General features: G+C 37.9%; 1 protein-coding gene across 1 annotated transcript; it reads right to left on the reverse strand.

The window, feature by feature from the left end:
- Window positions 1–1,976: 1,976 nt before the first annotated feature.
- Window positions 1,977–13,162, reverse strand: LOC146619660 (gap junction alpha-5 protein-like). Its single transcript, XM_085369008.1, has 7 exons — window positions 12,762–13,162; window positions 8,953–9,080; window positions 7,373–7,537; window positions 5,268–5,564; window positions 4,921–4,986; window positions 4,678–4,826; window positions 1,977–3,712 (listed from the first exon to the last, which is right to left on the reverse strand). The coding sequence occupies exons 2-7, from the start codon at window positions 9,019–9,021 to the stop codon at window positions 3,244–3,246; spliced, it is 1,215 nt and encodes a 404-aa protein (XP_085225134.1). The 5' UTR covers window positions 9,022–9,080; window positions 12,762–13,162; the 3' UTR covers window positions 1,977–3,243.
- Between the last annotated feature and the right edge of the window lie 4,789 nt (window positions 13,163–17,951).

The raw sequence follows: 17,951 nt of genomic DNA on the forward strand, positions 1-17,951 counted from the left end.
TGAGATATTGAACAAACATTGACCTTGAGGTCTGGAAGTACCAATAACTCCATTTACTTAAATGTCTATTCGAGACTGACTTCAAAAATGAATAAATTGCCTATGTTAAAATAACCAAATTTACATTAACGAAAAAAAAAAACATATTTACAGCCACCGTTCTACATAGAACTCCTTCTTTCTTGGATTTCTTTTACAACTCACAACACTGATTTTTTTAAGGCTTAATATTTTAATTGTAGCTTTTGTTAGCATTTTTGCAGATGCAATGGAATTACCTGACAAATAATATGGCCTGCTGTGAGGGATAAAAGTGTGTGCTTCAGATTCTGTGAGTGAAATTCTAATTTCAGCGCTAATCAGCAGATATTGCTGTCTTCATGTTGCACCAGTACAGTTTATGAATGCAGGATGTTCCCAGCTCCAAATATGGCTGCCTATGGCTCTAAGAAAAAAAAAAAATCAACATGTCAAGCAACTCTGAGTCTTCAAAGACTCTGAGGCTGCAATTTGCATTCCTGACTGAAAGCATCATGTGTGTCCTGTATATACAGTCTATGATGCTTTGTAGCAAACAGGTCTTAACTTTCTACATAATATCCTGCAGAACTAGTCCACATAGTTGCTGCATGAACACGAACAGTTTCTGGCTATTGTGGTTCCAAGCACAAACTCTAATGGTTTGCATATGATGCATTTATTTTCAAAATGTATAAAGCATTCACATTATTCAAGTGTAATAATAAATATAAAACAAATTTAAATTGTCATTAACAGCATTGGTCACTGCTTAATACCCAACCTTTTTTGTGTGTGTGTCCAATGACATTACGAACAATTTGAAACAAAACACATCATATACATTATGCTAGATATAGTAGTAGTCCCATGCTTCATTCTATGTGTGTTCATAGCTAAAATGACCATAATATAATGTACTAGAAACCCATCAGTATCATCCAGACTGTCATATTTTAGGAAATGCAAGAAATCTTTGAGAAGAAATGATAAAAGACATGCTGGTGTGAAAAGATAATCTACATGGTATCAAATGTGGCTGAAAACAGAGCGCAGTTCAAACAAGAAAAAAATTTAGCAAAATGTTTTTAAGCGGTTTCACAAAATCACATCGTAAATTTCCAGTGCAAAATGTTAAATGAGTCAGTCATAAGTCCAGCCAATAAGCCACAGAGTTTAGGCTCAGTCTACAGGTAGCATAGAAGTCCCCAGTGTGTCCAGTGCTGGTACTTCCAAAGACATGAGGCTCAATTTTGTATTTCCTGGGCACACTCAAGGACTGCAAACCAGCAAGAACTATAAAAAACACTGCTCATGCAATATTTATGTGATACTGAAATGTAAATGTATTGTTTTAAAGTCTCATTTAATTCAAATGGCACCTAGTAAGAACGAAATTCAACTGATTATAGAGCAGGTGAGCTAGAATAAACATTTCTGCAAAAAAAAAATGTGAAGAAGTAACAGTGAAATAAACACAGTGTAAGTTTGTTATAGGTTTAAGTGAAATACCTGGCAAGCAGGTAAATGCACTAGCATTGGAGGAAATCTTCATCTCTATCTTAAGTTTATCGTCAATGATAGGCGACAAATTTTGGGAGTAAAATCTCAGAAAAATATATATTTAAGAGGTGTTTGCCTTTACATGATGTTAAAAATAAAGCTTTAAATAAATGTGCCTCATGCCTTTTTCTTTGGGCTTTGAAATATAACAAATACGTCACAGTCAGGATTTTAGTGCATTTTTTAGCTTTTCCATTTGGGCCTTTTAAGGTCCTGAAACACATTAGTACTATTAAGGCAGCTGTGACTTGGACCAGATCTCTTCTAGCCTGCACAAGCTGCTGTTAGTCAGGAGATAAAATCAGAATCAGAATCAGAATCAGAATGGGTTTATTGCCAGATGTTGAGGTTTACAACATTAGGAAATTGCTGCGGTGCTTCAGTGCAGACAATAAGAATTAAAGTGCTATGTAGAAAGAAAGATATGTGCATGAGATATACATGAGAATAAGAATTATGAGTGCTACGTAGAAAGATATATACATGAGTGCAGGTGGTGATCAGTGCCAAACATATATACATGAGAATAAGAATTATGAGTGCTACGTAGAAAGATATATACATGAGTGCAGGTGGTGATCAGTGCCAGACATGAAATGATGCAGTGACACAGCGTAGGGTCATGTGTTAGTGGCGGGGACAGTCATGTGGTTATTGTTCATGTGTCCAACAGCAGAGGGGAAGAAACTGTTCTTGTGGCGAGAGGTTCTGGTGCGAATGGACCGGAGCCTCACAAAGAGCATGTTTTTGAAAAGCTTTCAGATACAGTCACTGCTGCTGTTCTCAAAAAAGGCTTTGTCAGCATTCTTGTGACTAAAGTCATGAATTAATTTGTGCCCAACTGAGTCACACCAGTAAATAAAGAAAAGAATAAGACATCTATGCTCTACAGTGCAGACTCCCTCAATGGTGTCACCCAAACTTTGTTTTTTTTTCACCTTTTATGGCCTTTTTGGTGACTTAAGTCTCAGCATATAAACAGTGCAAGCTTCAGGTGCATGTTTGTTTCAGTTCAAGAAGAAGCCACAATCCAGTTATTCTTGATGGATTTAGCAATCTGTGTAGCACCACAACTCCAGACATTGCTGCCCAGTTGTTCAATCCCTAGTGCAGGGCGATTACTCAGATGTTGGGTAAAGACCATCGTTTAAGTCATAGGTGTCAAACTCTGGCCCGTGGGCCAAATTTGGCCCGCAGCCTAATTACATTTGGCCCGCGAAGCCATACCAAATTACTATCAGAGCTGGCCTACTGGCATTATACAGCTAATATATATATATTGTTTAGTATTAAGCTTTGCTTGTTCCATATTCAGTTTTTCAGCTAAACTTGTCCATAAGAAAAGATTCATTCTTATATCTGGAGGAACAAATATATTTCAATAAATATTAACGTTAGCCCGCGACTTTGTCCCAGTTTTGAATTTTGGCCCACTGTGTATTTGAGTTTGACACCCCTGGTTTAAGTCATTAGGAGCCGTATAATGTTGGAAGGAAGAAGATAAAAGGAATTAGTCATCATTTGCATAATTCCTTAGATAAAATGAATCATGTTATGAAAGCTAAGGTGAACGGACTTATTCAGCTTTAGATTGTCTTTTATGCATGTGTGGTTTTTTTCAGCAGGTTTGTAAATCTATTATCTATTTTTTTTTTTTTTTTTCTAAACTGCGAGGTCATCTGCTCTAGTTCGGCTGCTCGTTCCGCTGGCTTTGCTGTATCTTCGCTTGTCCTTATGCAGCAGCACATCTGGGCCACCATTTTGGATCTGAACACAGCCGACGTCCCTGCTCTCGGGGGTATAGCAGTTAGCATCGGGTCTCAGGTATCTCCCATCTTGGATCTGACCGTCATTGGTCTTCTGCCATCCATGCGAATAGCAGCTCATTTGGAGGAAGTTTACCTCTTCCACTGCTGCTGCCATTTTGTTCTGCTCGGTAGCCATGTTTTCAGAGTTTTGTTGGTTTGCTAGTCGGTGGTTGGGGAAGGGGAGGGGTAGGAAGTGTGTGGAGCCAGTCACGCACTGGTTGAAATCTGGGGGTGGTGTCGATGGTGGTGGAGGAGACAAAGAGAGCTGTCGGCTCAGAGAGGTGTTGGCTGCTTTGTTGGCTTTTGTAGAGCACAAGAATCGCCTGCAATAAACAGAGTGAACCAGTGGGAAAATGTAAGATTTCAAGTTATGCTGCCAACCACAACATACCGTGCTGCCCGCTGTGAACACTTCTTTAAGAATTCACTACCACAAAATGGAAAGCATTCCCTGTTTTCCTCATTCCATTTGTTCTAATGGTAAATTCCAGGAAGTACATCTGAATCACTGAAGGCTTAAAATTGTTATTGGAATCGAATCTCTTGAGGGAAATGAAATTTCGTGAGAAAGTTGCATTGTTTAATTTTACAAGACTTTAAAATCCATATGAATATGTCTCACTGTTGACCAAAAATCTGAATCATCAGCAATCGTTATCTTTATCTCTTTCTTTAATCAGGTTTAGACTGAATACAGGAGAATAACCTGTGTCTAGTAACATATTAGGATATTATTACCGCATTGCAGTATTTACTCTTACTCTTCAGAAAAAAAGCCACCTTTATTTTTTCATTTTTAGTGGAGTTTTAGTGGAGTTAGTGGAGTTTTGTCTAGTTAAAACTCCACTTTTTTCTGGCCACTTTGGGGGTCACAAAACAACAGATTAACACAGTCGTACCTGATATGAAATAAACTGTTACATAATTCACCACTATTTTTGTTTGTGCAAACTGGCAACAAATTACATCTTTGTTAATGACTAAATGCTCAAATAGGTCTTAGTAACTTTATCAACCTTAAGCTTCTTAACTCATTCACTGCCAGCCATTGGCAGTGAATGAGTTAAACCCATTGACTCATTCACTGCCATTGACGGCTATAGACGTCAATGGCAGTGAATGAGTTAAATAGGAAATAAACATAACAATCATTAAATCAAATCATTAATTACCTAAAAAAATAATCATCAATTATCATCATAGTTCAAAAGAATATTCTGAATTCGTTCGTCTATGTCGTCATGTAAAAATCCTTTCTAACTAAAAAACTATACAATGAATTTCTGACCTGCAACAATGTTTCCATGCCAGGTGATGTAGTTCAAGCACACTGAGGACCAGAGAGACAGCTGACACGACCAACATGAACACTATAAAGACATTTTTTTCTGTAGGTCTGGAGACATAGCAGTTAACTGGATGTGGACATGGCCATGCCTAAAAGAGCAAAGGAACAAGAGAATTACTGTTATAGGCCCAAATATTGTGGTTAATAGCATAGAGAGAAATCAAAATTATGTCTGATTTTTACCTTGCAGACGTACAGAGGATTGAGAAAGATTCCATACAGGAAGTACTGAAGACACAGAAACACCACCTGGATGGAAGGACAGGTTTTTTTGTTGTTTTTTTTACAGGTAGACATCATGTTTTAGGCACAATACAAATACGAGTCCTTTAATGTTTACAAATCCTAAACTTTCATGAGCAATTTGGTCCAAACTCTGCAATGCAATTTTTCATTAATTTACTTCTCTTGGCATTTCAGACCCACCTACAGCCTTTGGAGGACAGACATGAGCTTGAACTAGACAGATTTGAAATCTTGACCTGCTATCAAGTTATGTTTAAGTTAAAGGCAGAAATGGTGACATTTACCTCCATGATGCTGCGTATCAGTATACTCAGAACATATGTCTGCAGCAGCGCTCCCCTCAGGCGAATTCGACCTGCTGAGTGACTTTCATTTTTTTCATTTCCATCTCGTTCCCCTTTCCTCTCTTGTTTCTCTCCACCTCCACCTCCTCCTTCACCTCCTCCTGGGTCTTCTTCTCCCCCTCCCTCCTCTCTTCCCTCCTCCTCCCTGTTCCTTCTTTTCTCCTCTCTGCGGACAGTGTGCATAGCGTGGCCCATGTAGATCAGACTGGGAGTGGATACAAACACAATTTGGAGCACCTAGAAAGACATGAATAAGATTTATAATCAAAAGTAAAACAAAAGTTGTTATTTTCATCTGCAGCAGTGTGAGATATTTCTCAGTATGGACTCCCAGGACTTTATACTTTAAACAATTTAGGTGGGGAGAGAAACAACGAAACTCTCATCCAGAGCAGATCAGGCATCAGTGATTGAAAGTATGAAAAGCAAGAGATGTGTCATTGTTCTGGCCCATTAGCCCAGTTATGTGTTTTCATGAACTTTAGAATCATAATTGATGTTGTAATTGGTTCTCCGTTATAATTGATTGCCATGTTTCTTAGTGTCTTAGTTCTTTGTTTCTCTCTTTCTTCCCCTTAAATCTTCTTTTATCTGATAATCTGTTCTTGCTTGTTCCTTGCTTTTAATTTTACTTCCTTGTGTCAAGTCCTCCTGATTCATTTCAGCTGTCTCTTTTTACCCATTTTCCACGTCCCCCATGTCTATAGTTTCTAGTGTGTTCCCTTCTGTTGTCTGCTGTGTTTCTGGACTTTGTTATATTATGATCTGTTTTATTATCGGCCACAATAAAGGTTTTGCTCACTTCAAACCCGTCTCATTTGGAGAATGCATTTGGATCCTATTTTCCTGCAGTCTTTGACAGAATGACTCAACTAGCAGTTGAGTGCTTGAACAGCAACAGGTGGCGCTCTCCTTTTTAAATAGGGCTTTTGAACTGAAGCTATGGCTCAGTCCTGAGTATTAGTCTGTACTCAGGGGGACAAACTGGGGCAGCTGCCACTGCAGGCTTTGGAGCTTGCTTGAACATATTACTTGAACATTTATTTTTTTAGGTTTACACAAAGGATAGTGACGCAAAATTAAAAGATTAACTCACTAATCTGATATCTGCAAGAGTTTAACTTCCACCATTGAAGATTATTCATTTTCTAGGAAGCTGTTAAATTTAGGTCAGACTAATGCAGTAGAATGCAAAGATTTAAGCTTGATAGACCTGGAAATCTATGTTATAACCTACGTTGTAATTGGAAACTCAACCTTTCATACCATTCAAGTCTTTATGGTATGCATCAACCCAAAGTGTTGCCACATTTCTTGGGAAATGAGTTTCTGTGTTTTTTTGGTTCTGAGATTTTGAAAAGAGTTTTATTGTTTGATCTGAACTGTTGTTGTGTGTGTGTGTGGGGTGGGGGGGGGGTGGGGGGGGGAGGATTCATTTGCAGGGAGGCATTTTTGAAGCAGCCCTTGCTCTCGGCTGCAAGCATAGATAATCTCATTGAATAGCCTGTATGAAATGGAAACATTTCACCATAATTAATCCCTTGAGGACATCAAGTGACTGCAATTTATTTTTCACACTGCACTGAAATAAATGGAAGTAAATAGCTGTAAGGAAGGTGGCAAACCAATCTTAACACGTGATAGATTTAAAATTAAATCTTTTTCTTCAACGACTGCAACGACTATGTTATAACCTACGTTGTAATTGGAAACTTAACCTTTCATACCATTCAAGTCTTTATGGTATGCATCATACCATAAAGACTTATGGTATGATGCCTGAAATGTTTGATGAATGAACAGGGATGTACAGACACAGATATATTCCAACTGACTAATTAGAGTTCATATTGTATTTACAGTTTTAGAAAATGTTTAAAAATCATCAACAGGTATAAAGAAGTTCTTTTGGTTGATGTGATAGAGTAACTCTAATATATTTCTAATAAAATGTCAAGCTTTAAGATGGATTGGCTGACTTCTTTATGATCTTTGATTTCAGTTGGTTAAAACAAAAAGATAATCTTTGACTGCCAATGCATTACCCAGTATCGTATGTGTGCTATGGGGAAGGCTCGGTCATAACAGACGTTCTCACAGCCTGGCTGTTCAGTGTCACAGTTAAAATCTTCCTGTTCATCTCCCCACGATGACTCAGCTGCTGTCCCGAGAACAAGGATTCGGAAGATAAACAGGATGGTCAGCCACACCTGTGGAGAAAAAACATGAAGCAATTATGACCTCCAGTCTTCTTCTTCTTCCAAAGATTAGAACAAAATCAGCATTAGCTCAGAGTAGGTTAATTGGACAAGTGTAATTTAAGTGTTACTATAATTATTTGTTTCTGCTGAATTGCTTCAATTAAAATATCCTTTAATCAAAGTCTAGACTGTGGACATTCCCATTTTTACCCTTTTTAAAACAATAAAGGTATAAACAGCTCTTAAAGGTTACTCCAGCCCAGAGGGGAGGGCCACTATAATGAATGAAAATTGTTATTTTCATCTGCAGTTATTTGTGTTTGGTAGTATATTTATGTTATGGAAACTCCACCTCCATCCATGGACAAGCAGGGAGAGCAATAGCAAGACCCTGCACAGAGCAGTGAGAACAATAGGTCAGTGATTAGGTCGGGTGCACCATGAAAGGAGGACTCGGAGTTTAGCTGGATTGTAAAGTGCCATTTAAATAGTTTTCCCTGTATGAGGTTTGCCAGTTGGATGCCTTGACAACTTCTAACTGAGCCATCAGCTGGCTGGCAGTGAGAATAGCTGGTCTGCCAGTACTGACTTCATGGCCACCCTGAACTAAAGTTATTACATACTTTAGGAGCTGGTTATCTTTGTAGTACTTCTAAACAGATTTAAAAATGCCTTAGAAAAAGTACACAAAGTGCTGACTGATTGAATTGACCATTACAATTAGTTATTTAAGAAAGAATCTAAACTAGAAAACTGAGCCTTCTCACAAGTTCAATGATATGTAATGTTTATTGGGGGGGGGGTTTTAAAACCAAGAGCGTCATCATTTCCTAAACCTAACCAAGCGAGTGAAACAAAGATTTAAAAGAAACAGTCCCACAAAGAACGTGAATTCCAGTCCTCTTGACCTTGTGCCATGTCTAAATTTGTTATCTTGGTTTATAAATTGTGCTCCTGGATTCCTAAGCTTTGCCAACAGTTCTGTAAACAACTTACTTTGAGGACTACTACTACTTAGCTTCTCTGAAGAAAGAAGACGCACACAGTACATGCACACATTTTACAACAATGGACATGCACTGAAAACCAGAGGTTACTATCGTTACAGTTGTAAGTAACATTAGTTCCATAAAATCTCTGAAAGTGAAGTTATTTGTTTTTGGTTTCTTTTAAGACTTGTTGAGTTGAGTTTCAAATGGTTAAACTAACAGATGTTTGTATGATATTTCATTCTAGTGTTACAAGACTCTGAAACCACAAACCACGAGTCGGGATACACAAAATAAACAGGATGATTTAGAAATACATGAATGTTCTATTTTGAGTGTATATGTTTGTCTGTCATGAACAGAGGATGTCGGACCAGTCTTGTGTGTTAGTATGCAATGTGTGTGTACATATACGTGTCTGTGTTTGCATGTTACCTTGCCAACAGAGGTAGAGTGCTCCTGTACTTCCTCCAGGAAGTTTCCCAGTAGGCTCCAGTCTGCCATGACTGATTACAACTCAAATTCCTTACTCACTGCTAAACTGTGAGCTGGGCAATATCCACCTGAACACACCAACAAAGAGCATGGGAAGGTTTGCATGAGTAACAGGTGGGTCACATGATGCATTCAGGCACATCTTACAAACTAATTTTATAACAAAGTTTAATAAAAAATCTATGAGGTACCAAGAATAATCCTCCCTGAATCAGACAGAATTTTATGTTTTCAATAGATTTTAGGACTTCCTACATTTATGGAGATGTAGCTTCTTTTTTATTACTTCATGAGAATGCTTTTCAACAAAAGCAGGGAATGTACAAGTGAGAAAATGTCTTTAGCTTAGAAAAAAGCATGAAAATCTATTAAATTAACATCAACTGTTAACATTTGTTTGGCGCAATTTTTTAATCTTCCTTTAAAAAAACATTTCATCTTGTTTATAAATAGATTTTAGGGCTATGAATGTGAAGAAATGTGAAACGCATAACTGAATGCCATGTAATGACTAAAATTATAGTATAACAGTCTTATATTCAATATATATATACATTTCCTTGTTCTGTATATAAAGCGGATTTAAAATATTTTTCAAAATATTTCAACTTAAATAATTCATCCAGGAGAAATACTGAGAATAGAATATCACTTTGTAGTGTTTTAATCTGGAGAGCTAAAAGACTTGAAATATTTCAGTGGAAGATTTTGTCATGTATGTTATGGTCAGGTGGGCTGATTTAAACACATATCTTGAGAATAACTTGGGGCAATCTTTAAAAAAATGTTTTATATCTTTGTATGATATTCATTTGCACTTCTCATGAATTCGTGATTAACCACAAAACATTTAGAAATATTCTCCAGCTACAGTGATTATGCTGTATGCATGCTGCCTTTAATGCACAATGTTTTATGGTTGGCTGGGGAGAAAAAGATGGGGTTATTCTTCTGGTATTATTTTCTTTCATTTGGGGATTGGGCAAACTGTGTTACTTAAAATATCTCACTGTGTGTGCTTCTCCTTGTTTTCTATTCATGGAGTATTAGTGCACCTTCTAAAATTCCAAATTTGGTGCAATTATTATCTTTTTTCCATGCTCTTGCTCAAAAAACCTTAGTTGATGAGTGGATAAACCATTGAGGAATAGACTGGCTGTTGCTGTGTGTGTGTGTGTGTGTGTGTGTAGGTGTGTGTGCGTGTGTGTGTGTGTTCGTGTGTGTATGTGTGAGCCTCTCTCCAGCCCGGCCACGACCCCATTAATAAAAATGTCTGTGCCCATGGTTTAGTTTAGCTTCCTCTCTGTTCCCACACTCCCCCTCCGCCTGTCACTGGGGAAGGAAAACTAGAGATCTACTGTAAACACTGCTACCACACACACACACACACACACACACACACACACACACACACACACACACACACACACACATCCAGTCTGTTCCTATGTTTGGTTGAGTCTGTACCAGTATGAATACAAATCTTCCTTCCCAGCAAACATGCCCCCTTGGGGCCAGTGTGGGCAGTCCATTATGGGCCCCAGTACCATGCCAATGCGTGTAGGGGACTAGGCATCTGGACCGAATGGTATGGAGCCCAGAAGTACACACATTCCATACCAGTACCAGGATCAAGAGTGTAGGACCCACATATGCCCCATGTTGCATTACTGTCACCAGCTGGTATGGAATGTTGATTAAAATCTGTGCTTCCTTTAAGCACTCCCTCATTTACAATGTGCATCAATGCACAATGCTGGAGATTTTCACACCAGGCACCTGGCCTGACACAACCATCAGGTCTTATGTCTCTTGTGCTTGAACCAAGAATCTTTTGCTTGTTAAATACTCAAGTCTCTACGTAATAGAGGCACTTACCCTTAAAGACAAAAACCAAAACTCTCAAATTCTTGGAATATGACCTGATATCTTTCACTTCTTGAGTTATTTTGCAGTATATCAATAAGAACCAGTTTAACTTCTATTTTACTGAGGTTTTGAATCAGTGACCTTCTCTCAGCCTCATTTAATCTTCTCCTCAAGAGTCATTTATTCCTTCATGGTGATTCCTTATCATAAAGAATGTGCTAGCAAACATGCCTGTTTGACCCCACAGTGGGCAGGTGTGGGTGAACTGTGGGGCTGTGTGGGCGCAGAGCAAACCTACATTTATCCCACTTGGGACTCAACTGGGTGTGTTGGGGTTAAAAAAAAGTTAAACATTTCACATTACTTTTTACTTTTCTTAAAAGTAACATGTAACATAGAGTACATTACTTAGTTACTTGAGAAAGTAATTCATTTCATTATTTGTTAAATTATTTTTGCATTACACGTGGCAGTATTTGACTGCCTGGGATGAGATTTTGTGTCACAATTTTTAAAGTTTGAGGAGATTTTGCATTTATCTTTGTTATTTAAATACATGTATGTGTAGATACATACATGACAAGATAATAAAAAGGAAACACAGACAAGGTAACTGATGACGACATACCTAGGTATTTGGATTATGGATTCTGATGTTACACAAAATGTGATTCTGATGAGTACCAGACTCTGTACAGACTTCCAAAACAGGGGGAACAATAAAGAGCATTTCTGGGTGGAGTGGGACTGCTTTACATGCCAAATTTCTCACCCTTCTGTCATTTGATTGATGTCATTTCTCGAACCAGTGGGCAAATGTGACTGTTTTTGTCCCTAACTTGGAACTCATATTAAACTTGTATTAAAAGTCTATTTCAGACGTGTTGTTATGCAAGAAGCACTAATTTCAGATGAGAAACGAAGATGAACTTAAAAATCTGACCAGAAAAAAAAGTTTAAAATCAGATTACAACTTTTTTGGCAACTTATTTATTAAATGCCCATCCCTTCCTGTTTTTGTAAAGCCCAGAAGCTTCGAACAAACCATGTGTGTGTGTCTCTGTGTTGTGTGTGTCTGTGTGCTCCCATTCATATCTTTCACAAGTGATCCCAGCATCATTAATAACAATATTACTTCCTTGTATAGACTTTCTCTTGACCTTTGCATGCATGTGTGTTTCTCTTTGTGTGTGTGAGAGAGAGAGAGACTGGGTGTGTATATGTGGAGTCAGTATTGTTCTGCATCCTGTCTTGATAATGGGCACACAGACACACACACACAAACACACAAATACAAAGGCCCCCTCTTTCTCGAGCTGGTTTACAATAATAAATGATGAATCATTGACATCGGTCAGACATGAGGATGTTTTCAATGCGATAATAAGCTGAATAGAAAGTATTAACAGGTCAACGTGATAAAATTCTGCCACATCCATCAACATCATGGGCGTTCATTTAGAGACAAACTAAATTCCAAACTCAAGTAACAAAAGAAGTTTAATTTGTTAATTATTTTAGAATTTACTCAAAGATTTCTCTATCTTTATGCACACTGGCATGCACACACACACACACACACACACACACACACACACACACACACACACACACACACACACACACACACACACACACACACCTTTTATTTCTGGCACTTCTTTGTGATCTTATTTAAGGTTTTGCGGTCTGAAAATGCTGTTTTGTGGTCATTTTTAGCACTGATGTGGTCATTATTAACACTGGAATGCATAAAAACAGAAAAAGATGCTTACACTTTTGATATTAATTAAATATTTAACATCTTAATCTTAAAATGAAGACATTAGCCATACTGTAAACATGTTGCACTAAAACTCTGCCACATACAGATACTTTACCTGATTTAGGATACAGAGAAAGGAAACTTCTAATCCAGTGATAGCCTGATGATTGTAGACTGAAGTTAAACTGATGGATGCTTTCTTCTTGTTGGTGAGGTGCTAGTAAGCCAGGCACTCCTCCTCTTCAGAGTTGATCCTCAGGATGTAGGAGCAGCAGATTTAACAGCTGACAGATGCACGTATTCAGATGATCTGTGATGAATGACGGCCACTCTCCAGCTGTGAGTGTGAGCGTTCCTGCTCAGCCTCAGTCACTGAATGTCAGCGTGAATTTGATGAACCCGACAAACTTCAGGACAGACAGGTTGAGACTGACACAAAGACGGATCGACGGAGAAGGTCAAGTTGATTCAGGGGATTGAAAAAGGAGTCAATCCAGCAGTTTGGAGCAATTTGTGTCCAGAGAGATCTGAACTGAAATGAAATGTGTGTGAAGCTGTAGTTTATACCCCCCTCTCTCTCTCCCTCTCTCTCTCTCACTCTCTCCCCCTCTCGCTCCCTCTCCTCCTTCTACATCTCCAGAGGAAGTGGGCCTGGTGCCTCGCTGCCTGCTATTCAACTCTCAAATATAGGTGCATGTGTTTGTTTGTAGTGTTTGGCACTGAAGGAAGTCACATATTGTATTAAGACACAATAGCTAAAAGACCCAGTCCTGCATTCCTTCATGTCACTCTCTTGACATATATCTCTCTGCTTCTCTTAAGCTCTGGTAAGTGACTTAAGCTTAAAGTATAATTCCACAGGATTTATTATGGAATCTCTTTGGAAAACCGCTGGTTAAGTTCCTGCACTGAGACTCTTCCGAAGATAAACACAAGCTGGTTTCAGTTTCTTAAGTCTTTCGTTTTTGTGATTTCAGTGAATTACATTCATTTCATTTACTTATTTGTTTTTAATGGAAACTGAAATTTGCCAAATATAATCAAAAAGTAAAAGTGAACATCTTTGCTCAAAATAAAAAGTAGGCTAAGATGCAACATGTTTTTTTAATCAGCATGAAAACACTTTCTAGCAGCTGTGTCTTCTTTTCAGAGAACTTGTGATAGAATAAAAAGCACCATGGCTTCCTCCAGGCTCTTATCAGCGTGTCTTTTCCTCAGTATATCTAAAGCAGTGGTTATACCATGTGACACTTAAAACAATGTGGCGAACAACACTGCACAGCCAGAGGATATAAACGTTACACCAAATGTCAGAAATTTTCAAGGTAATTTTCTTGTTTTGAACCAGCTGAACTGCCATTAAAAAATTAAGTGATGACATTCGGCTTCATTTCAGTGAATTCATCGACGTTTTCTTAAATTCGGTCTGTGATATGCAAACACATGATTCCTCCACTAATTATGTAGTTTCACAGTTAGGGGATTTTCTTGAATGGAGTGGGTAGATAAAATAAGGTCTCTCGCTTTAAAATGACCAGATATTGTTCGAACATGCAACTCTGCTCACTGCTCACTTCATTAGGTACACCTGTTTAGCTGCTTGTTGATGCAAATACCTACACAGCCACTCGTGCGAACATGGTCCAGATGATCCTCTGTTCAAACAGATCATCAGAGTGAGGGAAAAAGGTCATTTAAATAACTTTCAATGTAGAATGCTTATGATGCCAGGGTGGTCTGATGACCTGGGATAACTATTTCTACAGTCTGCAGAGAATGGTTAGAAAAAGAGGAAAGCAGCAGCTATCTGGGTTACAATTTCTTGTTGATTCTAGAGGTCGTAGGAGAATAGTCAGACTTGTTTGAACCGATAGGAAGGCAACAGTACCTCTAGTAATCACTTGTTACAACCAAGGTATGCAGAAGAACATCTCTGAAAGCACAACACATCAAATTTTGAACCTTGGGCTACAGACCACAATGGGTGCGTGGCCACACCTGTCAGCTAAGAACAGGAAACTGAGGAAGTTATTGTATGTAATATAACTGTAGTGTAGTTTGCTTAAAGGCTACTGCTAGCGTTTTGATTCTTAAACGATTGAATATTTTATTTCCTTATTGCATTTACACTTCAAAAATTCTAAAAGTTGGAATAACTTCTGACACATTTTCAGCTGGAATCCAAAAACCTAGTTGCTGGCTTTTTGTCACATGAAGCAGAGTGATCATTTACTTCTGGGTTTACTTGGGGCGATCGTGGCTCAAGAGTTGGGAGTTCGCCTTGTAATCGGAAGGTTGCTGGTTCGAGCCCCGGCTCGGACAGTCTCGGTCGTTGTGTCCTTGGGCAAGACACTTCACCCGTTGCCTACTGGTGGTGGTCAGAGGGCCTGGTGGCGCCAGTGTCTGGCAGCCTTGCCTCTGTCAGTGAGCCCCAGGGTGGCTGTGGCTACAATGTAGCTGCCATCACCAGTATGTGAATGTGTGTGTGAATGGGTGGATGACTGGATGTGTAAAGCGCTTTGGGGTCTTTAGGGACTAGTAAAGCGCTATATAAATACAGACCATTTGTCCTAAAAAAAAAAAAATCTCCATGGGACAAAACAACAGATCCCCCAAAAACTTCCTGTAACGTATGATCTTTTTATCAAAGATCAACTTTTAATGCTTCACAGAGCATGCACACCCTTTGATATAAAAAAAACTCTTTATTTTGTTCCAAATAGCTTCAGGAGATTAAAGTTCTGCAGAATTTTAAAATAATAAATAGAAAATTTTCTTGTTAAACTTTTTGAACTTGTTGATTTTTTGTTTATTTCCTTGTTTTTGCTCACATGTTTATTGAATAGGCGACCATATTTAACTAATCTAGAATACAATCATGCACATGTGACTGAGATTTCATACCATATTGATACTTTGGTATTGTTATAGATTTTCTGTGCATTGGGTAAACTAGATGAATTGCATGATGTTAGTGTTCTTTTTCATTTATTTATGCAACGTATACCTTAACTTATAACCTACACCTGTTTTGCATCAGTTAAAAGTATGAATAATTCATTTAAGTGTCATCATAAATCAGATTAAGAAGCACTCTGAGAACACAAACCTCCACCATGGCAGCTCACTCTCTGCACACTATTTGCTTTTATGCAAATAGTTTTGTATTTTCTGTATATTCATTTTGCCTTCTTTGTTCTTTTTAAAAGTAACTTAATAAGTTTAAGACGTGAAACAAATGCATTTGAGCATAAATGTTTATTATTATTTTTTATTTATGTGTTTAGACAAATTTAAATGTTTAGCAATAGATACATAGTAGGGAAAATGGATTTGCTAAGTAAATAGTATACGTTTATTTTGTTTTCCAAAAGAAATTAGTACTTTGTACATGTCTTCAAATTTTTATGCATTTAAATCGTGATGAAACCTGTTTCTGTAATGTACACAAAAAGTATCCAATACCAACATGTTTGCGTCAGTCTGAAAGCCTGTTTTCATTTTAAATAGTTCTCTATCCCTTTGACCTTGAGGTAAGTTTATTGACCTTGAAGGAGAGGTCAGAGGTTAAATCTAAGATGAATCATAGTTCCTAAGTTTCTAAAAGGTTTTCTGTCCATTTTCAACCAATAAGTCATCAAGCTGGCCGTGACGACCTTAGTGGATGTAAGGCAAGTTGTAATGGATTATTACAGTAACATGACCCCACTCTACACAATAAACTTTTATCAGAATCAATTCAAAACTTTTTTAGCTATTGTGTTCATGGGACAAAATGACATACATGCAAATGTGGCCAAAAACATGGTGGTGGTAAGAAACTTGCTGTGGAGTTGTGAGATGTGATACATGTTTGTGTCACCTTATTCATAAAGGAATTAAAAGAAAATTAAAAGAATTTAACTAAAAAGACAACTTCAAGCATAATTACACTCTTTTCCACTTTTGGTGCTTTGTCGTTACTCACCCAACAAGCAGTTGTTTTCCTAAATTTTCTCACACAGAAAGTCGACTAATGTGAGGTCATCACAGTTTACCAAGTAAAAGTGATCACCTCACGTTAGCCTCTAGAGAAACAAGGATTTCTTCTTAGCTTGAAAAAGGAGATGTATATATTTAAGAAAAAGAAGAATATCTCTAAAGTGTCAAATTATATGTAGACATATGAAGAAGAGAAAATAATTAAAATGAAAAAAATCAAGACACTGATGCAGAAAATTTAAATTGAATTCCTGTATAGTCAATATTTGAGAAGGTATAAAAACTAGATAGGTGTTATTAGTGGTCCGTATAATGAATGCAGGCCTATTTAAAACTGTAAAATGAACCAATAAACTCTCAGAGACTCAATGATGAAATGCAGAAAGAGTACAGGCAAACATTTACTTCCTATCATCATCTCCTCTCCTCCTCTTTAAATTGTGTCTGTATGTGTGGCTGTGTGTGAACTGCATATTGGTGTGTATCCATTTTGGAGTGTTTTGGATGCATCACACCTCTGCTATCTCTTAGCTAATGGGAACAACGATAACATACCTTCCATTAAAAGAACACACGCACACAGAAAAATGATGTTAACACTCTGGCTGACTGCTCCTAACTATTTTTAAGAAGCACTCCAGTGGTGTGGCAGCGCACACCGGGAGGTTGGGTTTATCTGAACCTCAGCACCTCCTCTGACAAACAGCTGACTGTCACACCCGAGAGAGAGAGGAAGCTCCAAGAGGGATGACAAAGTCGAGCAAAATGTTAACACAGTGCTGGAGCTACAGAGTTTTGTTATCGGAAAGGTCACACTGTGAACAGAAGCCTACAACAATCATTTCCAGAATCAAATATTTAAAAAAACTAAGTGCAATTCAACTAAAAATAGTTTTTTTTCTAATATGGCCAAACTTTTCAGATGAATTAATATTTATTTTCAAACGCTTATCCACTAAAACAGCTGCTGCCTACTGTCTAACCTTGTGTCCTTATCTTAGTCTAGAAACACATGTGACTGTTAACCCTTTACAGCCGATCGGAGCGGGCACGCTCTGTTTTGCGTAACTATTTTTAAATCCCGGTAGCTCTGCAACCAAGTAAGCTAGCGCAATAATTTTTTTTGCATATGAAACTGGAGGAGTTATACTTACATCTTATGCCATCAGCTTGTCCTAGGTCACAGTTTCCTTCCACATATAGCTTTGCAAAAACTGCATAAAAATCACTTGCAGCAACAAAAACATGATATTCCAGAAACACGCTTCGCCGATCCATCAGCTGTTTGTAACACTTCCTACGCCCGAAACCGGAAGTGACGTCA

Source organism: Diplotaxodon limnothrissa, linkage group LG13, assembly GCF_057381915.1.
Source record: "Diplotaxodon limnothrissa isolate DT_005_m linkage group LG13, D_limnothrissa_male_GT1.1, whole genome shotgun sequence".
In the NCBI taxonomy this organism is placed as follows: domain Eukaryota; kingdom Metazoa; phylum Chordata; class Actinopteri; order Cichliformes; family Cichlidae; genus Diplotaxodon; species Diplotaxodon limnothrissa.